This window comes from Onychomys torridus, chromosome 4 (genome assembly GCF_903995425.1).
Source record: "Onychomys torridus chromosome 4, mOncTor1.1, whole genome shotgun sequence".
NCBI lineage: Eukaryota > Metazoa > Chordata > Mammalia > Rodentia > Cricetidae > Onychomys > Onychomys torridus.
In genome coordinates this window covers 124,655,622-124,679,269 of record NC_050446.1, presented here as the reverse complement: position 1 = coordinate 124,679,269, position 23,648 = coordinate 124,655,622, and the positions used below count along the sequence as shown (strand labels likewise).

Genomic DNA, 23,648 nt, shown 5'->3' with positions numbered 1-23,648 from the left:
ACAGAATAATTTTTAACAGTTCTCTCTTGCAAATTTATTTGCAGAAAATAATATACCGTGAAAACTAAATTTGATGCACAAAGTTGTTCATAGTCTCTTTAATCACTTGATTTACTTATTTTTGACTCAGCCTCAGTGTTTTTCACAGGTTGGTCTCGAACTCCTGAGCTCAAGCCATCCCCCTGCTTCAGCCTCCCAAGAAGCTGCCACAGTATGCTATTTCATTGTTTATAATTAAAGTTTAGAAGCTTCTTTATCAAAACTCAGGTGGCCATAGGTGTGTGGATTTATGTCGGGGTCTTCGATTCCATTGGTTCACCTGTCTGTTTTTATGCCAATACCATGCCATTTTTATTACTACAGCTTTGTAGTGGAACTTGAAATCGGGGATGGTGATCACTTCAGAAGTTCAGGATTGTTTTGGCTACCCTGGGTTTTTTGTTTTTCCATATGAAGTTGAATATTGCTCTTTCAGGGTCTGTAAAGAATTGTGTTGGAATTCTGATGGGAATTGCACTGAATTTGTAGATTGCTTTTGGTAAGATGGCCATTTTACTATGTTAATCCTACCGATTCATAAGCATGGGGAGATCTTTCCATATATGATTGGAGAAAAAAGTGTCAGCACAATGATGCCTAACAATATTCTGCCAAACAACATACTCATAGATCGATGACAATACCAATTGTCATCAGAGAGCCTTCATCCAGCAATCAATGGAAACAGATACAGAGACCCACAGCCAAGCACTGGGCCAAGCTCAGGGAATCCTGCTGAAGAGAGGGAAGAAAGATTGTATGAGCTGGGGTGTGTGTGTGTATGAGGTGTGGTCAAGGGCATCACAAGAGAACCCACAGAAACAATTAATCTGGGCTCACAGGAACTCACAGACTCTGGATGGACAGCCAGGGAGCCTACATGGGACTAGGCCTTCTGCATGTATGTGATAGTGGTGTAGCTTGGTCTACTTATGGGACTCCTAGTAATGGGTGCCAGGGCTGTGCAAAGTGCTTTGGTTGGCTTTTGGGAACCTATCCCTTATACTGGGTTGCCTTGCCCAGCCTTAATACAAGGGGAGGAGCTTGGTCCTGCCTCAGCTTGATATGCCATGCTTTGTTGACACCCATGGGAGGCCTGTCCATTTCTGAACAGAATCAGAGAAGTGGATTGCAGTGGTAGTGAAGGGGAGTTGGTCAAGGGGATGGAAGGACACGAGGGAGGGGAAATTGTGGTCTGGATGTAAAATAAATGAATAAATTTAATTAATACAAAAAAATCTAGCCAGGCAGTGGTGGCGCACGCCTTTAATCCCAGCACTCAGGAGGCAGAGGCAGGCGGATCTCTGTGAGTTCGAGGCCAACCTGGGCTACCAAGTGAGCTCCAGAAAAGGCGCAAAGCTACACAGAGAAACCCTGTCTCGAAAAACCAAAAAAAAAAAAAAAAAAAATCTAGGGGCTGGAGAGATGGCTCAGCAGTTAAGAGCACTGACTGCTCTTCCTGAGGACCCGGGTTCAATTCTCAGCACCCACATGGCAGCTCACGACTGTCAAACTCCAGTTCCAGGGAATCTGACACCCTCACACAAATGTACATAAAATAAATTTTTTAAAAAGAAAAAAATTTAGAAGCAATTTAAATAATAAATAATGAAATCTAAAATGTATTTAATGTGTCTATATATGTAAAAATCCATTCAGCTGTACACTTACAGACACTGTCTTTGTGTATTATTACATAACAGAAACACATTAACTATCAACATGATTTTAACTTTCTTTATACCTTCATGTAATGCTGCTTAGGGGTCTAATTGTACTTATTGTGGCTTACAATGACTATGGTGCAAGATTATTAAAAAAAAGTGTTAACCAAATTCTCCAATTTCTGGGGAAAATGGTGTTTTAAAAGAATTTAGAATTAAATAGGCCCAATAGGATGGCTCAGCCAATAAAGGCTCTTGCAGACAAGCATCAGGACCTGAGTTTGATTCCCGGGACCCACGTGGTGGGAGAGAGAGAGCCAACTCCTACAAGTTGTCCTCTGACTTAAAGGTGCATGCTGCAGCACAATGTGCACACCCACACACACCCACACACACACACACACACACACACACACACACACAATAAATAAATGTAAAAAGTGTTCTAAAACCTGTTCTTTTGTAAGTCCAGCTAGAGACTAGAAGGGACCACAGAAGGAACTTTCTAGAGTCTGCTGGCGGATCTAGAGGCTAATTTACAAAACAGGAAGATCATGAGCTTGAGGCCAGCGTGAGCTACGTAGCAAGACCCCATCACAGAGCACCAAAGGCGAACAAGGTGTTTAGTCTGTGAAAAGCCATACGCACCTGTTTGTCTTCCCTTCTCCTCTCTCTCCCTTCCCTATCTCTCTCTCTCTCTCTCTCCCTTCCCCCTCTCTCTCTCTCTCTCTCTCTCTGTGTGTGTGTGTGTGTGTGTGTGTGTGTGTGTGTGTGTGTGTGCGTGCTGAGCCGGGGATTGGACTCAAAGCCCCACACATGCTAAGCAGTGTTTCATCACTGAGCTATAGCCCGACCCCATTGATACTCTGTTGTTTACTCCAGTAACGAAAGTTTTAGCCAGATGAAATGAAGTAGTGCATGAAGCAGGAGGGTCACCTGAGCCTGTGCCTTTGAGACCAGCCTGAGCAACACAGTGAGACTCCATCTCAAGAAAAAGAAAAGTATTGAGTATTTCTGGTAACAGGAATGTTTATTCTAACACACTGTGCAGGAAGAGGAACATGGAAATGGTCCCAGGCATGGCAGGTGTCCGGCTGTGAGAAAAAAGTATGTGGCCAATAATACGATAATTTGGCACTGTCTCTGCAATGATTTGAGGCATGTCTTGTACACCTGTTGTGTATTAAAAATCTCTGCAGAGCTGGGCAAAGTGTCATGTGCCTGTAATCCCAGCAGTAAGAAGTTGGAGGCAGGAAGATGGTAAGTTTGAGGTAAATGTGGTCTACATCCTGAGACCCTGGTTCAGCAAACAAACAACTCTTTAGAAGAAGTCAGGCTGCTACCCTCACACACCCTCCTTGAACTCAGGGCTGGTGCCGCGTTTCTATCATAACTGCTCAGGAAGGGTGACTGAAACCGATTAAATGTGTAAAGGAGCTCACACAATCAAGCTCATTTCTTCTCAGAAAATGAGATCTAAGTATCTCAGGGTTTTTCTTCTCCTCCTCTCTCCCTGCCCTTCTCTCTCTGTCTGTCCATCTCCCCACTGGGGATCAAAGCTAAGGTCTTCTGCATGCTAAGTGCACAGTTCAGTTACACATCCAGACACTGTTTTTCCCCTTCCCCTAGAATGTCCAGACTGCCTCAGTTTCCAGGGAGCATCCCAGACTCAAGGGGACAGGGAACTTTTCAAAGACCAGAGAACTTTAGAAATTCTAATGAGCATTAATGTTGTGGGTGGGAAAGCTGGGGCCACAGGATGTGAATGTATTCAAGATCACACCACCAGACCATCAGAGTGAGATCTCACTCAGGTCCCCTGAGTCCAAGTGACATGTCATGGACACTAATCCTCATCTTCACCCATAGAGGCCAGGCCTTAAGCTAAAGCTTTTGATGTATCTACCCCCGTCAACAACCCTATGAGGGGCTCTATTCTTAGAGAGACAGGAAAGAGAAAAGAGGAGTCTGGAGAAACTCGAGCCTACCACCCAAGGAGCAACATGCCAGCAAACTGGTAAAGCCACAGAACACATAGCAAAACATACATTAATAGAAATGGGTTAATTTAAGATAAAAGAGCTAGCTAGCAAGAAGCCTGCCATAGACCATGCAATTGCTAATTAATATAAGCCTCTGTGTATTTACTTAGGACCAGGCAGCTGGAGGACCCAGGTGGGAGAGATTCGTAGCATGCAGGGGGGAGGAGGGGTGCAGGCAGGAGAAACTTCCAGCTACACCATTGCCTCTCTGGTATGTACATTAGACATTTTATGATGGCCTCCAGTTCGGCATCCTAACACTGGGATTACAGATACACACCATGTCCAGCTAAACTTTCTCTAACTAGACCATGGGACTGATTCAAATTCTCTTCTTCCCCCTGCCTCCCTGGTTGTTAGGAAGCTTAAAACCAAACAGAATGCTCAAAGCCCATCACCCTCCAAGGATCACCCTGGTTTTGAGAGGCCCCAGACACTCTCCTTCAATCCCACCTCCAATTTAGGCCTCGACCCACCTCAGAGGCATAGGAATCATTATCTTCAGCTCGGTAAGGTCTGAAGTTCCGACTAGGGTCAGGCTTGGAGTCCAAGTCACCAGCACGGAAGGCCTCTCGGATCCTAGGCTCCCATTCCAGCAGATCTCTGAAGTCAGGTGGCTAAAGTGAGGGGCACAAGCAGAGAGAGCCATGGGGAGAGGCCCGAGGATCACTACCAAAGGTCCCCACCAGGCCTCAGCTCCATAATAGGCTTTGTCCACATGAGAGTGAGGCCCAGGTGAATCAATCTTGCACCCTGGACCCAGCCTCACCAGGGAGCATTGCCATCACACAATGACTGCTTGTTGCAAAGATGAAAGAGTAGGCAAGTGAAAACACTATTTTTGTGAATGGCTGTTATGCAAAAGCCTTCTGAAACAGTTCCACTGCTCTACCACCTGTGTGATCCCTGCTCACTCTTCAGGATGAAACAAGGAGGAGACTCGACATGGAGCTGTCCACTTGTTTAAGAAGCCATCTTAAGCCACAGCAGCAAAGCATGAGTTGAAGCTGCTGTAGTACTGTGCAGTGCCATGCATGGAAATCTGCTCTCAGGATGAAAACCAAACCACCCCATGCTCTGCAGCCCAGCCTCACCACTCTGCACAGTTCCTTGAACCTACCATGTTCCTTCTCTATGAGCTGAGCCTCTTCAAGATCTAGGACAAGTTCCTTGTTGATGGAAACTATGTATCTTTCTTTCAGGTCCCTCTTCTGTCTGTCTTATCATAGTCACAGGCTTGCCATGTGGATGAATTCTTCCTCACTAGGCAATAAGGACCTTGGGAGTGCGAATCCTATTCTGTCTGGTTTTAGGGACTACCACTTATCCTATGCTGAACACAAAGGGTAGGGACCAGCAACAAAGTGTCCAGCAAATGGTTCCGGGAATACCGTGCATGAGGAAAACACACTATCCAGGAATACAAAGGGTAGGGACCAGCAACAAAGTGTCCAGCAAATGGACCAGGTTAGGGTTAGGGTTAGGGAATACCATGCATGAAGAAAACACACTATCCAGGAATACAAAGTATAGAGACCACCAACAAAGTGTCCAGCAAATGGACCGGGAATACCGTGCATGAGGAAAACACACTATCCAGGAATACAAAGTATAGAGACCACCAACAAAGTGTCCAGCAAATGGTTCCGGGAATACCGTGCATGAGGAAAACACACTATCCAGGAATACAAAGGGTAGGGACCAGCAACAAAGTGTCCAGCAAATGGACCGGGAATACGTGCATGAGGAAGACGCTGTCCAACAACAGCTATAACAGAAGCAAAGGGTGTGAAAAAGAAGTGCGGGGAGGGCACGTGGAGGGTTAGAGAGGTGCTTCCAGGATGCAACTAGACGCTAGCATCTGAAATGCGTAACTGCACCCAAGAAACCTCAGCCCAATCCTATGTCATTTTTGTTCATTTAATTCTGAAATTTTGTCTTGGTAATTTTGTTTTGTTTCTATTCTGTCCTGGAAATGCAGCCTGTGTGGCCTGCTAAGGCAAGTGCCTTACCACGAGCCACATCCCCACATGGCTGCTCCATGTGATGGCTGTACTGAACACCACCAGTCAAAACCATCTACAGAGGTATTGGCACACAGTGGTAAGCAGGGACACAAGGTGTTCACTTATTTTTGTCTTTGTTTCCAATGTTTATGTGTTGCTTTTGCAAGAATACTTTGCAAATTATGGACATTTTTGCTGTTTTAGTTTTTCTAGGTAGCATATCATGGGTATTAAGACTAAGCTTCTCAAAAACTCATCAAAATGATTTAAAAACCACAAACATTTGCTTTATAATTTAAAATTATGGGCTGGCAAGATAGCTTAGTGGGTAAATGTACTTGCTACCAAGGCTGATAACTCGAGTGGATCTGCAGGACCATCTGAGAACTGACTCCTGAGACCACTGCATGTCCACAGTGGCTCCCTCTGACCCCCAGAAAATAAGTGTAATAAAGATTTTAGTTACAAAAGACAAGAAAAGAAGGGGTGGGGTGGCTGCCCTGGAGAAATAGCTCAATAGCTAAGAGCTTGATGCTCTTCAGGAGGACCCAAGTTCAGTTCCTAGCACCCATATCAAGATAGGCACTCACAACCACCTTCCTCTGGCTTCTGTGGACACCCATATACAGGTGGTATATATATACACGTATGCGCGCTCGCATGCGTGTGCACACACACACATAAATTTTCAAGTCTTTTAAAAGGAGGGGGCCAGGGGTGTGGCTCAATGGTAGAAAACTTGCCCAGCGTGTATGAGGCCCTGGGTTCTGTCCCCAGCACTGGGAGAGGAGAGGGGAGGCAAGGGGAGAGGAAGGAAGGGAAAAAAATAATCTAGCAAAAAGATAGGACCTCAGAATCAACCTCCATCCATAGTAAATGCATGCTGGGCAATCACCGAGTCAATAGGCTTATACTAAGTAAGTTGGAATAAATACATTTTTACTACCTATAAGAGCAAATAGCAGGCCAAGTGAACAAAGGCAGGAACTGCTGTGTTCGGTTTATACAATTCCATTTATATAAAGCTCAAAGATGGATAAAATCAGGAGGTTGTCCTGAGGAGCAGGGATAGTGGCTATCGGGGAGATTGAGCAGGGCAGCCTTGGGACTGGTCATGTTCTGGATGATGATCACATGACTGTTGAGTGCAAGACACTTATAGAGTTGTTTGTACACAGACTTGTGTCCTTCTCTGTCGTGTGCCTGGTCCAGCACAAAGTTTGTATGTAATAAAAGTAACAGGCCCCTGGCCTGGGTATCTTACCTGGAAGTCAGAGCCAAGGTCTTTGGCCAGCATGATCTCCTTAGAGGACCCCTGGGAGCCCAAGGCAGGTAGCGCAGGCAAGGACTCAGGTTGCTCCTTGCCAGAGCTACCCAAGGCCACATCCACCTTGCGTGTGAAAGCGTTCAGTTCCTGCTGCAGCACGCTGAGCCGCACCAGGATGGCATGGATGAGCTTGGCATCCCTGGGACCCTCACTGTTATCAGGCGCCTCGTGCAATCGCAAGTCTGCACACTCATTGTCCAGGCACAGCCGGAGGCCAACCGAGAAGCCATTGGCATCAGCCACCAGGACGTCAATGGCCTTGCTGACCAGGGCGGCCTGCTCCCGCAGCCCGGGCAGCGCCTCGGCTTCACGGGCCCTGCAGAGCCGGGCAGTGTGGGGCTCCAGCGCCTCGCCCAGAGGAGCAGGCACGCACTGCGCAGAGTCCCCAGCCTCGGCGTCCGTCTCCAGCATGGGGCGTGTGCTCTGGCAAGAGGCCAGGTCGCAGCGCTGCAGGTTGGAGAGAAGCACGCGGTTCTCATACTGCAGCTTCTTGACCTTGCCGCTGAGCTCGCCAATCTGCAGTTTGGCAGCCGCCAGCTCCTCCTGCGAGGGCTCGCTGAGCACCGAGCAGCTGTCCTCTGACAGAGTCACATCCAGCTCGTGCTCCGAGCGGTATTTGGCCAGCTCGTTCAGCAGCAACTTGTTCTGGTCCTCTAGCTCAGCCGAGGAGCGCCGCAGCAGCTCAGCCTCTTCTTCCACGAACTGCAGGTGGCGCCGCAACTCAGCCAGGCTCTCCCCGCACTCACCACCCAGAGCAGAGAAGGCCAACCGGGCCTCAGGGCCCCCGCCACCCCCATGGTCCTTCATGTCGTCCATCTCGGCCCGGAGGCCCCGGTTCTCCACCTCCAGCTCCACGATGCGCCGGCTCAGCAAGTTGGCCTCCTCCTCCACCAGCTTCAGGTGCACCTTCAGCTCGGTCTCACGGGAATGCGGAGCATCCGCCAGCTCCTCTGCGGACAGGGCTGCGTCCAGGTCCCCATACAAGGAGCGGTACTTGAGCAGCTCCTCCTTCATGCTGTCGTTCTCCTTGGCCAGCTTGGTGAGCTTCTTGCACATGAGGGCCGACTCCTCCTTTGCGAAATGCAGCTGGCATTTCAGGTCTGCGCTGTCCTCCTGCGGCCCAATGGGTACAGAGACAGATAGCAATAAGGAAGATTATTGACAGCTTGGAGCTAGCCACAGCATTCTGGAGTGCACTATGTCTGAGAACACAGAGGTGACTCAGCCCGGCTCTCAAGGCCTGGAGACCACAGAAAGCAGAGCAGAGACATTGGTATTGAGAGACCAGGGCACACTGACTACAATCTTGGAGTCTTGGAGCCGGTGACATTCTGACTGACTATGGCCATTCCTGCTAGAATTGCTCCATCTGTAAAAGGGGACAGAAACATTCCTTTCTTACACACTGACTGTTAAATGGGAAAATGGACAAAAAGTGCCTGGCACCCTGGCTGCTAACAGGATTCTGTGCCTGCCCTGTGCAAAATGTGGTGCTTTTATCTAATTCTTACAACAAACCCACAGAATAGGAATAGATGAGGAAATGGACCAGGAAGTTGAAGTGATTCATCTCAGTCGGGTGGCAATCAAGCCGCAGAGTCCTAGGACCTTTGACCCTGGAGTGTCTAAGGATAGGTTCAGAGTGGGCTTGGAGAAAGGAAAGCAATAGTGGAGTTGAGAACATGCACACGGAAGGAAGTGTACAGGAGGGGGGGGGGCACACATCCCAGGACACTTAAGTTGGCCTGGTCTTCCAAACTCCATGCAGGGTGTGGGGGGTGCTGAGGAAGTACCTGTGCAGTGGGCTTCTTGTCTGTCTTCCCCAGAGATCGGGTTCCTCTTTTCTTCAAGGAATGCTAAAGGGAAAGAAGAACCAAACTGAAAGATCATGAAGACGATGTGTCCAAGGAGGGCTCACACAACAGTCACACTGACGGCCTCAGCCCAGCCTGCATGTGTCAGCCAACACCCTCGTCCGAGCCGGGGGGGGGGGGGGGGGGGGGGGGGGGGGGTGGTCACTGAGTGAGCAGCACAGGGCAAGCAGACTGGAGGAAATAAGCGGATGCCTTGCCCAGGGCTCCTCCTCCCTGCACCCACCTGTGCCATTGCCATCCTGTTGCCTGTTGGCTGGAAATGGGAATTTGGGCTCTTCTGGGCTCCCCCCACCCTCGCAGATTAAAATATAATTATATAATTTTCTCCCTTCCTTCCCTCCAATCCCTCTCATATACCCTCATTCAAATTCATGGCCTCTTTCTTTAAGTGTTGCTGCATATGTGTGTGTTCCTAAATATATAAATACAACGGCTCACTCCAGATGTCACTTGAGGATGTACGTTTTCATAGCTGACACTTGTCTTTCATTCACTCATCAGAGATTTCCTGAGCACACTTCAGAGTACAGAGAACACAACACTGAACTATACAAATGAGATACCAAAAGGATGCGGTGGCCTCAGGTGGCCCCCTGCTTCAGGACCGTGGTGTTCATTCTCCCAGGAAAGGTCTCCAAACCGAGGACTGTTCTTGGTGGTGCTAGCTGGCTAAGGGGAGCATCTTAAGTGCACTCCCTGGGTGGAGCCCTGGCCCCATGCCTCAACCCCAAAGGGCCACTAGTTTGAGTCCAGGGCATCCAAGTGATTCAGTTTCTATTTCTGTCACACCCTGTCACTGCCTAAGGGGATCTTCCCTAAAACTCTGCATGCAAATCTCCACCTCACAGGAAGTGACATTTCACAGGGCCTTGGACACAGAACGAATACTAATGAACAAACTGTGGGTGCAAAAGTAGAAACAGCACAGGAGACTCAAACGTGATCATGAGAGCCGAACAACAAGCAAAGGCTCAAAAGCCCAGAAGCTTCGGAGGTAGGGGAGTCAATACAATTGATTACACAGAAAATACTACACAGATAAAAACAAAACAATGAAGAGCAGACCATCTCGGTCCCAGCACAGCTCAGTGCTAGAAAACAGGCCCCATGTGTTCCAAGCCCTGGGTTCCATCTTCAGAAACACACACACACACACACACACACACACACACACACACACACGTTAAGAAATAAGCAATGAACTGGTGAAAATATCTGCAATGGGAAAATGGGTTAGGAATGTAAGAAAGAGCACAGGAAGTCAGGCCCAGGTGTGCAGGCCTATAAATCCAGTTACTCCCAATTGCTCAAGAGCTCAAGGCCGGAGAATCATAAATTCAAGGCCTGTCTGTACCACAGATTAAGACCTCGTCTCATTAAAAGAAAGACTGGGGGATGCTGTTCAGTGGGAGAGAGCTTGCTCAGTGTGCATGGAGCTCTAGGTTCCAGCCCCAGCTCAGGGTGGGAGGAAGTTTACAGAAACAAGGCAAATCCATCTTAACCCTGGAGAGATGCTTGGCCCCTCTCAGAATGGAGACACTCAAGGAAAGCTACACCGAGGTGCCACTTCTCAATGATCAGATTGGCACCACGCCAAGCCTTCTAACAATACGACCTATCGGTGGGGCTCTAGCTAAACAAGAAGGCTCATTTATCGCTGGCAGGAGCGCAAAACGGCACAAGCCCCACGGTGGGGAATTTCAGGAAATGCTACAATAATCAGTGCTGAAGTTTCTTGTTGTTTAAAGAAGTCATTCAATTAGACGCATGATTCCATTGAACACTTCCTCCCGAGAGAGGGATGATTCATGCCACCAGCTTTTGAAACCACACTTGGGTTGTTCTCAACTTTCTGAGTTGGGCTGCCCACTTGAATTTCTGAAAATGCTCCCCAGGGGCTTTAGATATGCCAACTGTCACCTCTCATTCCCCATCACTGCAGGCAGGCCACTGACATAAAACAAGACGTGTTTGTTTGTATATTTTTATTTTATGTACATGAGTGTTTTGCCTGTATGTATGTTTGTACATCGCTTGTGTGCAGTGCCTGTAGAAGCCAGAAGAGAGCGTTGCATCTCCTGGATCTGGAGTTACAGATGACTGTGAGCTGGGAATTGAACCTGGGACCTCTGGAAGAGCAGCCAGGGCTCTTAACCACTGAGTCATCTCTCCAGTTCATCAAGCTCTGTTTTACTGAAACTGAGAAAGGGGCAGGAACTTGACCAGAGTTCTGTAGCAAATACAAAACCAACCTGAGACTAATTCTTGACCTAGCTCTTGACTGTATTCCAAAGGCTTAGTGGGAGAAAATGTGTCTTTGATGAGGACCTGAGTGCAGCTGTCACAGTGGTTTCCAACCTGCATGCAGGGAAGAATTATCTGGAGATTTGGGAAAACACCAACAAAGGCATCATCACTTCAGAGTCTGAAGTAACTGGCCTGAGGTAGGCCTCAGCCATCCAAGGTTAAAGTCACTTCCTAGCAAAGCAGTTGGCCCGATCATGTGTGCATGTCCATGTGGGTGTTTGCAAGTGTGTGTGCACATGTGGGGATGTGTGTGCATGCACAAATGCATATGTTTGCATGTGGAGACTAGAAGACAACTTTAGTGTGCACACATGTATGCATGCATAAATGGATGCGTGTGTGTTTGTGTGTGTGTGTGTGCATGTGTGTGCACGTGTGCATGTGAACACCAGAGGGCAACCTCAGGTATTCAGAAGCTCTCTCTCTTCGGTTCATCTTGTATTTTTGGGGACAGGGTTGCTCATTTGCCTGGAGTTTACCAATTATGCTAGGCTGGCTGCTGGGAACTGCAGGATTCCTTCCCGAGTCTGGTGTTTTTACATCTTGTCAGCCCACTCTAGGTCTGTCTTAAAACTCATTTAGGTCATACAGAACTTACAGAATACCAATGAGGCAGGAAGATGGAGATAGAGTCCGGATGCCACCAGGCTGCCAAGAGAGCCCCAGGTCTTTCAAAAGAGGACTTGGGGGGGGGGTCACAAAACAAGGGACCTGGAAGGGAGAGCTCAGGGGGAGACTCCCGCGGAGTGATGAGGTGGTGCTGAGGGTCAGACTCCCACAGGCTGAGTGGTGTCTTGGCTGTGGCCTCTGCTGTGATTCTGGAGAACCCACACAGAGGAACTCCTTTGCCCCCCTAGAAATCTATGAGCTAGGTGACCACAGCTCCACCAAGTCCCCCTAATCCCAGGAAGGATGAGAAGAGACCCAGATCTTGAAGGTGCCCAGCTATCACATATGCACGCATGAGATGATGTAAAAAGCCACAGGAATGGCTGAGGGGCCGTGACAAATAACACTGTGAAGCAATGGAAGCAACCTACAAACAAAGCTTCCCACCCAACAGGCCTCCAAGTGAGGAATGGAGAAACAAGCTACTGATGTGTTCACACAGGAAAACTTACTGGTCATGAAATGAATGGGGTCCTAATGCTCAGGGCCACGTGGGCGCCTTGAAGACACCACGTGAAGTGAGCCAGGCCATCCAGACATGGCAGGCACTGCTGTGTAACAGTTTACTCCAAGATTAAAACTTTCCATCCTGCAGAAAGCTCCTTAAGCAGGGAGGTAAACAACACAAAATAGGTTCAGGAAGCCCCTGAAACGGGCCAGATTCACTAGGCCCCTCTCTGCCAGAGTCAGCAATAAAAGCTGAGAGTCCCTCTCACACAAAGTGAAGCTGAACTCCAAAGAAAACTCTCAGAGGAGAAAAGCTGCAAAAACCCTGAGACCAGATCAGCTGCCTCGAAAAACTTCCGACCAGAGTCACCTGGGAAGGACAATCTTGCTGAGCTGCCTGCAGGCTGTGCAGTGTGCTCCAGGTTCCCAGCTTTGTGAGCATCACCCGTGCTGGGGTGGGCCTCAGTGATGCAGCTGTCTGAGTCATTTCTGCTCCTGTAAGTGACCCCTCACCCATACTCCTGGAAGTAACCCCTCATCCGTACTCCTGTAAGTGACCCCAATAAAACCTGTTGGTTCACAAAGTTGGACTTTGGCTTGTTATGGGATCCCTGTCTAGGGATCTAGGTGTGTGTGTGTGTGTGTGTGTGTGTGTGTGTGTGTGTGTGTGTCCAAGAAGACACAACATCAGGCACATAGCATCAGGTTCCATTTCCACAAACTGCAGGCCAGGCAAATTGGCAAAGATGGAAAGTATATTGATGGTGTCCCAGAGCTGAGAGAGGAAGGAATGGGGAGCGACTGCTAATAAACGCAAGGTTGGCTTTTTCAAAGGCTGTAGCAAAAAAGTCCTGGAATTAGGGATGCATAATTGTGCGATCCACTAACTGTGCAGTTTAAAGGGGCAAACTTGGGCTGGGGATGTAGCTTAATAGCAGAGCATTTGGCTGGCGTGTGTTCAATTCCCAGCACTGCAAATTAAAAGGGGGAAGGCAGATTCATAGTATGTCAATGACATCTCAATAAAATGTTACTAAAAACCCAAACTGAATACCTGGGCATAGTGGCACACAACTATAAATTCAGCACTTAGGGGCAGAAGCAGGAAGAATACCACAAGTCCAAGACCAGCCTGTCTGCATAGCAAGTTCCAGGCCAGCATGGTATACATAGTGAGTTCCAGGTGAGCCTGGACTACATAGCAAGTTCCAGGCCAGCATGGTGTACATAGTGAGTTCCAGGTGAGCCTGTCTGCACAGCAAGTTCCAGGCCAGCATGGTATACATAGTGAGTTCCAGGTGAGCCTGGACTACATAGCAAGTTCCAGGCCAGCATGGTGTACATAGTGAGTTCCAGGTGAGCCTGTCTGCACAGCAAGTTCCAGGCCAGCATGGTATACATAGTGAGTTCCAGGTGAGCCTGGACTACATAGCAAGCCCTATTGCAAAACAAAACAGGAACAGCCACATAACATACAAAAATATAGTCATGCTGGGCGGTGGTGGTGCACGCCTTTAACCCAGCCCTCAGGAAGCAGAGGCAGGTGGATCTCTGAGTTTAAGGCCAGCCTGGTCTGCAGAGCGAGATCTACACAAAGAAACTCTGTCTTGACAAACCAACCCAAACAAAGCAACCACCCCATCCCACCCACCCCCAAAACACCCCAGCAAAGCACAGATGACAAGTAGATAAAGCCAAGGCCTCCTCTCGTGCCGCCCCCATCCTCCTCCTCTCCCTGAGGGACCCTTGCCAACTGGCGTCCTCTGGAGCACCTTCTAGATCTGTGGCTCTGTGTTTAAGACTGAAATAGATGGTTCGGTTTGGGACTTTCTTCCCTTCCTATGCTTGCTTGATTCTGTGATATTTTTATAATAAGCATTTCAGACTGAAGAAAACCCCAAAGCATCTAGCATTTTAAAAGGCTATATCATGCAACATGATCCTGTACATTACAGAAACCGCGTGTGTAACCTAAACCCATCTTTGTTTATTTTTTAAAGACATAGAAAGGTGCATTGTTAAACACAGGGAAAGACCCAGAAAAAACACAAAGCAAACTGCTAATCCCAAGTTATGCAGATGAGAAGGGAGTGGCTGGGTACGGCTTTCATTATTTTGTATATTTTTACACTGGTTCTATCATTTTGAATAGATGCCACAGTCACACAGTGACATTGAAAGAGCACAAAGGACAGAGGGAAGCAATGGTCCCCGGTTTCCTGCCTTAGGGGCAGGCAGTGTGGCCAGGGCCTGCTGGAACCTTCCTCAGAGTTACGCCAGGTATGCGTCTAGGGGCTTTTGCAATAGGATTTTTGTCTCATTAAGTTTATATTACATTTTTTAATTTAAAGAAGCATGCACACATATACGTAAGAGTGTGTCTGTATACACACAGAAAATCCTGTTGGGAGTGTCTGTTCACTCCCAAGTAGGAATCTCAGAGTACGGACTGGATTGCAAGAGCCTGGAAAGGATTTCATTCTCTGTGGATCTGTGGGGGAAGGTAAAGGCCTACTGTTTTTTCACTTCAAAGCTCTCTAAGAAGCCATGGCACACCTTGCCAGCAGCAGGCAGGCCGTGGGGCTGGAAGCTCACAGAATGGAGGCAAGCAGAGAGCAGGAAGCTGCGCCTTGGGAGGTGGACTGCAGTGGTTCCAGTCATTCTGTCTTGGACTGAACCCTCTCCCACCATGTGGAAGTTGTTGGGCTTCTGCACTGCCCTGAGTTCAGGAGGGAAACCAAGGCAGGTTTTGCAAGCACACAGACAGCCCTCCCATCTGTTGTGTGGCAGCTGGCCAGGTGGCTGGGGGCTGCCTTGCCCCTCAAGGGAGCCAAGGTCTGTCAGAGCTCCCTTTTAGAGCCCTCAGAGGGGCCAGTCCTGCTCAAAAGGCAATGTTCTGGCTCTGTATAGGGTGGGCCAGAATACCAGAGAGAAAGCAACCACAGTTCCAGCAGGACCCAGTCCAAAGGCACACTTCCTACTCCTCATAAGGCCACTATGAGGAGCCTGGGTGGCACCTCTGTACATCCCTGGTCCAATCCATCCCAGCAAGAGCCTGAGCTCCCAGAAACTCGTGTCCCAAACCAAGTACCATTGACAGTTTTCTGTGTAGCTGTTTCTTCCACGTGCAGCTGCCGGCTCTATGGGGAGAGCCTCTGTGGGAGGAGGCAGCAAGGGCTTCTCCAGGCCGGCAGCCAGTGGCTGGTTGAGATGGTAACCATAATAGTACACACTGTATTTAGCAAGTGCTGATTCTATGCTGAGCACTTCCCAGCCTGCCTCATTGAATTCCCACCAACACCCCTAACTGTAGGGACTGATTTTCCCTTTTTGTAAACAGACCAAGTGAGCACTAAAGCTGTTGTGCCATCTGCCCAAGGTTACAGTCACTCTCAAGGAAACAGCAAAGCCAAGATTCACATCCAGGCCTCCGAGGCTCCACGTCTGGGTTTGCGCCTGGCATATTGCAGACCGGGGCCGGAAGCAGCAGAACCAGGGCCTGACCCCAGGTGGTTGGCAGTGCTCTCCCCACCCACCAAGGAGGAAATCCAGATGAGAAATCACCGATGTGGGTTCTGAGAAAGCCCCTTGAGGGCTCAGCCAGGGCAGCAGCATCTCTGGTAGGAGTCAGCGCAAGTGTGGGAGACCCAGGGCCCCGGGTTTGCATCCCTACTTCTCTTTCCTCAGTCTTCAGTCATAGACAGCAGTTCCACTGCTGTGTGCAATACAGAATCATAAAATAAGTGAACATGGATGCCCTTTGCAGCATTATTTACGACAGCGGAAAGTGGAAGCCACCCAAATATCTATTCAATATAAGGCACTCAACCCACACAATGGATTATTACCCAGCCATGAAAAGAAATGAGGTCCTTCAACATGGATGCCTAAACCCGGAAAGCCTTCGGCTAAGTCATAGAAGCCCATCACCAAAGATCACACAGTGCTTGATTCCATTTGAATGCAATCTCCTGAATGGACAAATCAATAGAGGCAGAAAACAGGCCAGCAGCTGCCAGGAGCTGGAGGGGAGGGGTAGAGAGACTGCTAACAGGTGTGGGGTCACTTACAGGAGCAATGGGAGTCTTCTGGAATTAGATCATGGTGATGGCAATACATCATCAATCCACGAGACGGAACTATAAGATGGTGTATTGTGTGATCACCGAATTAAACTGCAATTTTAAAATGTCCACGAAGGAGGAATACCTATAAAGCAGGGACAGTGGAGGGTTAAACATCATGAAGGCACATGGGCAAGGCTGGAAGCTGTGCCTGGCACAGGTAAGCACCCAGACACAGCAGCTATGTGAGGACAAATCACACTCACACTGGCTTTCTGCCCCAATACAAGGGAGATGATAGTGGACGAAAGGGCAGCGGCTATTATGATTCTTAAGCAGCAGCCCAGCTGAGCCACAATGCCACTGCGGATAGCAGTCAGGGCATGCCATCTCCCTTCTGTCTCGCCACTGAGCTGTCTCCATAGCAACAAGCATCAGCTGAAGGCAGGGGCTCCCATTCCCAGTCAGTGACAACATCGCCCCAGCAACCTGTCAGGATGGCAAAGGCAGGTCATGAGGATGGGACTGCAGCGCTTGCAGAAGTGCTGAGGGACCCTTGTCTCCATAGCAACCATGTCAGGAAGGAGAGGGAGGAGGAGAGGGCAAACACCACACAAACAGGATCTGGAGCCAACACCACACATCAGGACAGACCAGACTTAAGGCATCTGTTTCCCAGGAAAGAGAACCGGAGTCTTCGGCGCCTACTCTGTGTTAGGGTCAATTCTGGGCTCTTTACATTATTTGAAATTCCACAAGTAGGGCTGTGGGGCTACTTAGTGGGTAAAAGCACCTGCCACCAACCCTGGTGACCTGAGTTTGGTACCTGGGATCCATGAGGTGGAAGAAAAGAACCAACTTCTTCAAGTTATCCTTTGACCTCCTCACACCGGCTGTGGACACACACACACACACACACACACACACACACACACACACACACAAGAAATAAAGTTGTGGGGTTTGTTTTGTCTTTCTTGGTTTTTTGAGACAGGGTTTCTCTCTGTAGCCCTGGCTGTCCTGGAACTCACTCTGTAGACCAGACTGGCCTCGAACTCAGAGATCCTCTTGCCTCTACCTCCCAAGTGCTGGGATTTAAGGTACGTGCCACCACTGCTCAGTCAAAATAAAGTTTTTAAATGTAGTAAAAAAAATTGTTTGTTTGTTTGTTTGTCTTTAAATTTCACAAGTAATACCTTAGTACGTTTTGATTTGTTCTTAAAGACAGGGTCTTACTATGTTATCCAGGCTAGCCTCAGACTCCTGCACTTGGTCCATCTCCCCTCAGGCTTCCCTGTAATGGGACTATAGAAGTGCCCATCATGTCTAGCTTAAGTTCTTTCTTCCTTTTCTTTCTTTCTTTCTTTCTTTCTTTCTTTCTTTCTTTCTTTCTTTCTTTCTTTCTTTCTTTCTTTCTCTCTCCCTCTCCCTCCCTCCCTCCCTTCCTTTCTTTCTTTTTTTTTTTTTTTTGTTTTTTTTTTTGTTTTTCGAGACAGGGTTTCTCTGTGTAGCTTTGCGCCTTTCCTGGATCTCGCTCTGTAGACCAGGCTGGCCTTGAACTCACAGAGATCCGCCTGGCTCTGCCTCCTGAGTGCTGGGATTAAAGGTGTGCGCCACCACTGCCAGGCAAATACTTTTTTTTTTGGAAGCACTGTCTCATGTATCCCAGGCTGTCCTCACATTCACTATGTAGCCAAGGATAACCCCGAGCTTCATGTCTCCATCTCCTGAGTGCTAGAGTTACAGATGTGTGTAACCACGCTCATTTTATTTGGAACTGTATATTGAATCCAGGATCTCATTTATCCTAGGTAAGCACTCTACCAACTGAGCTACATTCCCAGTCTATTTTTTATTTTATTCTTTTGTTTATGAGACAGTCTTACATTGTAGCCCAGGCTGGCCTCAAATTCACATTAATCCCCTTTGGCTCTGCTTCCCAACTACTGGGACTGTACATTCTGATTATTCAACCCCAGGGGGCCTGAAGAGATGGCCCAGCAGTTATGAGCACTTGATACTCTTGCAGAGGACTAGTTCAGTTCCCAGCTCCCACACTGGGCAGCTCATTACCGCCTATAGCTCAAGTTCAGCGATCCCAATGCCATCTTCTGGCCCCTGTAGGCACCTGGACACAGACGGTGTACACAGGCATACAAGCAGGCACAGACACACATACACACACACACACACACACACACACACACACACACACACACACAGCCTAACTTTGGGCTGGTGGTATAGCTCAAGAGTCCACCCTACCCTGGTATGTATGAAATCTAAAATAACTTGTGGGATTTTTCAATATATGCAATTCTGTAGCTTTCTTTTTTGGCTCTAATGGGTCTCAAATCCTGGGTTTCGTGCATGTTGGGCTACTCCTGGACAATGTTCGCAGCCCTTTACTGACTTTTTATTTCCAGACAAGGTCTCACTAAATCACCTCAGCTGACCTTAAACTAACTCTGCAGCTCAGGCAGGCCTAGGATGTGCCATCCCCTGCCTTTAGCCTTCCAGGTAGCTGGGATAATGGGTCTGGCCACCCGGCCTAGCTCCCTCATTTCCTTCCCAGGTTTGCAACATACCTCGGAGACCTTCTCATATCAGTACATACTTTTCTACTTTTTAAACATGTGGCAAAGGTTCTATCATAAAAATTTACCATCTCAAATGTTCTTTTTTTTATTATGGTAAAGTATATTTAACATAATTACCGTTTTTGACTTCTGTTTTTTCTGGTGCTAAGGTTTGAACCCAGGCTCTCTTTGTGAGACAGGGTCTCATGTAGCCCAGGATGGCTCCAACTCACTATGGAGCTGAAAATGACCTGAACTCCCGATCCTCCTGCTTCTGTCTCCCAGGTGCTGGGACAGTAGGTGGTAACACCACATCCTGCTCAAATCTACTCCTTCTGTATGACAAGCACAATCTGTCTCCAAAGCCCCTCAATTGCTCCAAATTGAAACTGTGCCCCCCACTCCCACTGAACAGTCAGCCCTGGCTCCCTCCTCCCCTGCCCAGTACCTCTACTCTGGTCTTAGGAATCTGACGACTCCAGGATTCTCAGATAAATGGAACTTTACAACGTTTACCCTCACATGTCTGGGCTCCTTCCCATGGCATGATGTTTTAAGGCCCATCCATGCTGTAGTGTGTATCAGCACTTCAATCCTCCAGGTTAAACAACTGCCCCATGACACACACAACTTGGCTTTGTATATCCATCCATCATCACTCAGCATTTGGGTTGTTCTGTCTCTGGGCTACTATGAATAATGCTATGAACATGGAGGCTGGATCATCTCTGTGTCCTCTGTTCATGGTTTTTGGGGATATACTGAGAACTGGAACTGCTAGGTGATGCAGTAACTCTGTCCTTCTGGGAAATGGTCGCATGAACTCATTCTTTCTAACTTCTTCAGAGTATTCCATAGTCACTCAAAAGGTTTTGTTTTGTTTGTTTTCTTTTCGGCCCTAGGGATTGATCCCAGGGCCTCCCATGTGCCAGGCACACACTCTACCACTGGGCTGTATTCCTGGTCCCTCTGGTTACACAAACTTCTTAGTTATTCAAAACAGTCTCGGAAACTGGGACTATTTGCATCCTGATATCATAGAGCATCGTTCTCAACATGTGGGACATGACCCCTTTGGGGTTAAATGACCCTTTCACAGGGATCATCTAAGACCATCAGAAAACACAGATATTTACATTATGATTCATAACAGTAGCAAAATTACAGTTATGAAGTAACAACAAAAATAATTTTATGGCTGGGGTCCCAACATGAGGAACTGTATTAAAGGGTTGCAGCATGGGGAAGGTTGAGAACTGCTGTCTTAGAGGTAGAAACTAAGACTCAGAGAGGGGAAGTGGCTTCAGTTACATCTTTGTTGAGGAAAGCCTGAGGCAAACTCAACAAGCTGCAGCTGAGGGCCTCAGTTTCCCTATCTGTGCATGAAGAATGGGCTATTCTAAGGGTACTCTGTACCACCCCTTCTTTTCACCATCAGACATGGAAGCAACAAGATCGTGTGCAGGGGGCACCCAGTGCTGTAGGCTGCCCACGATGGGCAGGAAACTGCTTGAAGGGAGGAAACCTCCCACAGCAGTCCTTGGGGCAGATCCTCCCCTCCCCGCCCTGTGGGCCACTGGCACCTGGCAACAATTCACCCAGTGTGAAGGGCAGTCAAAGGACTGCTCTGCCCTTGGGACCGTGATGTCTCGGTTCTGGACTGCTGGCATGCTGGCCCTCTTGGGAAGCAGGTGGGTGCCCCAGAAAACGTACAGCCTGAGATACCTAATGAGCAGCCAACCAGCTGAGGGCTAGCTGTGCCTTCTGGGGCCAGAGGCCACCTAGTGTTTGGACACACACTCCCCCTGGAATCAGGAAGTATCTAGGCTTACATCACCCAGCTGATGGCTTTCCACTGGCATTCTGCAAAGTCCCAGCAGTCTGCATGACCTTGAGAACCCACCTCCCTCTCCCAGAAGGAAGCTGTTTGCTCAGCCGTGAAACTAATCACAGCTTTATTGGGCCTTTGCAAAGATTTCTGAGATAAACTGTCCAGCCTAACTCACAGGTGGAGAGGCCGACATCAACCAGCATGGGGGACATGGGGATGGGGGCCATGGGGTCTGGAGACACATTCAGAGACCCAGGCCTAGCATCCTTCTCAAACTGAGTGGCAACACTAGTCCCTAAAGCATGTCCACACAAGCTAGTCAGTAGCCCGCTCAGTGAGCAGGGAACAACTGCCCAACCTTACAGATGAGGGAACTAAGGCACAGACGTTCCCTCATCTTTTTGCTGGGCATTGATGAACATACCCTCTATAATCCCAGAGAGTAATTAATCCCAGTAAGTGAACCTCGCTTACCACTCTATTCTGTTTGGTTTTTTTGTTTGTTTGTTTTGAGACAGGGTTTCTCTGTGTAGTTTGGTGCCTTCCTGGATCTCTCTCTGTAGATCAGACTGGCCTCGAACTCACAGAGATTCTCCTGGCTCTGCCTCCTGAGTGCTGGGATTAAAGTTGTGCACCACCATCACCCGGCTTCACCACTCTATTCTGAATGTCCAGTGTAGAATACAGATGAGGTACTCAGCAAATCCATGCTGGAAGGATGAATGGATAATCAATACTGCCAGGGAGGCCCAAGGTACCCATCTCGGTCCACAAACAATCAGGCGGAGATGAGTATCCCACCCTCACCTCTCTGGGACGATCCAGCTCCGTTTGTAGCACCTGCTTGGCCAGCTCTGTCTCGATGAGCCTCTGCCGAAGCCCCTCGTTCTCCTCCTCCAGCCTCATCCGCTTCTTCTCCACCACCTCCAGCTCCTTATGAAGCCGCATGGAGATGTCCTTAGAGACCTGAGCCAGGGCGGGAGAGAGAGAAAATGTTCAAACTGAAGGAGGACATACCTGGAGACTCAGTGATCATCTCACCATGTCAGTCACCTCATCACCCTGACTCAACAGACAGAGAAACTGAGGCACAAGGGATCCTAAGACTCACCCAAGAGCCATGAATCTAGGGATTAACAGACACCCAAACCCAAACCCAGGCACCCAGCTTTTGGGGGCAACATATTGGGTGTGTTCTGTTCTTACAGGTGCCTTTATATTCAGCTGGGGGAGCCTGTGAGGAAGGAGAGTTAGTTTGGAAGCCCAGTACCAGATGGGCAGCATGTAAGCCTCAGCAAGTCATTTCCTGGCCCTGTGCCTCAGTGTTCTCGGCTTGTATAAAATGGGTACAGCAGTGAGAGGGCCATCTCAGGCCGACAGGAGGATCACATCAGCTATTGCTCACAAAGCCTTCACCCGGCACCTGCTACAGTGAGTGTCTGATGACCTGTGGCTGCTGCTCCCAGGACCGACGTCCAGAGACAGGCATGACCTGCTGGAGGTCACAGTGACCCTGAGGCCTGTTCTGGGATATAGAACATGCTGAAATGACAGAAGCTGGAGAAGTGTCCAAGTATCCCTTGGACGCAGCTAACAGAGTGCAGTCTCTAATCCAAGGTCTAGACTCAGCAGGAAAAGCACCCCAGACTCTGGAGGACCCCCTCTGTCATGCCCTTGCTGCTGGGTGTGGCAAGGCCGGGGGACTGGGGTGGGGTGAAGGGAGACCTCCTGTGCTGGTCAAACACAAATAGATGCTATCCCCGGGTAGGCTGGGCCCTGCTAACACCCAGATGCTAGTCCTGCCCCCATTTTACAGAAGCTCAGAAGTGACTTTTTCAGGGTCACACATATCGAGCACAGCTGGGCTGGACTGGGACTCCCTGGAGTTTGGAGCAGCCAGCACAGCCAGGGTCCCCCAGGAGTCTGAAGGCTTTGCCAGCAAAACCTGTGCAGCATAGACAGCCCAGCACCCAGGCCTGCCAGTGTCGGAAATGACCATGCGCCTCCTCCCTCTGGAAGGGAAGAGGCCCTCCCTGGCTCTGCCCTCTGCCTGGGCCCAAGCCCAACTCAGCACAGACCCCTTTGGCAGTATGCGGGGAAGGCCAGGAAAAACAACAGTTGAGAGGAAACTGGGCATGCCTCTCCTCCCTCCTCCCTCCTCCCTCCTCTGCCCACTGCCCCCTCCAGCCTGAAGCTCTCTGAGGACGCCAGATGGAGGGCCACAAGCCTCTCCTGTAGCCACCCTGGGCCACAAAGCTTTCCTCACCCATAAAGTAGAGAAGGCAAACCTTCAATATCATAAAAAAGATTTTGCAGAGAAGAAAACTAGATTCAAGCCCAGTGCCAGCATTCACTGGCCATGTGGTCAGCAATAAATGGGTGGATACACTGCTCATGAGGGCTGCTGGAGGGAGTAAATGGCATCGGGTGCTTGGGTGGTGGCTGGAATCCAGAAGGTAATCAAAAAATACAAGGCTTCTTATTTACTATTATTTTTAAATAATTCACTCTATTTAATGTTTTACAAAGTTGCATTTATTTCATAGTTTCATGACCTATTTTTGATTGTGTAAAATACTTAAGAACCACCAGAGCCGCTCAAAGGCCACAAGTTCAAGGAACCATCCACACAAGGATTTTTTATCTTAGGCTGTGCTGGGATAGAGCCTTGGACTTTTGTGCACACTAAGCGAGCACTCTCCCACTCATCTACTTCTCCAGCCAGACAAGAAAGGTTTTTTCTCCCCATCCTAGCCTTGAGCTTGCTACTAGTCAGGGATGGCCTTGAACTTCTGATAT

At 48.7% G+C, this 23,648-nt stretch overlaps 1 protein-coding gene across 2 annotated transcripts in view; it reads right to left on the bottom strand.

The window, feature by feature from the left end:
- Soga1 (suppressor of glucose, autophagy associated 1) overlaps nt 1-23,648 on the bottom strand; it is a 71,250-nt gene that overhangs the window by 24,898 nt on the left and 22,704 nt on the right. The window contains exons 3-6 of one of the 2 annotated variants that reach the window (XM_036186455.1): nt 21,657-21,815; nt 8,872-8,934; nt 7,016-8,191; nt 4,222-4,362 (exon numbers count right to left, since the gene is read on the bottom strand). In XM_036186455.1, coding sequence (XP_036042348.1) covers nt 4,222-4,362; nt 7,016-8,191; nt 8,872-8,934; nt 21,657-21,815 — 1,539 coding nt within the window. The remainder of the gene's footprint in view (nt 1-4,221; nt 4,363-7,015; nt 8,192-8,871; nt 8,935-21,656; nt 21,816-23,648) is intronic. The other variant, XM_036186456.1, reaches the window with a different exon arrangement.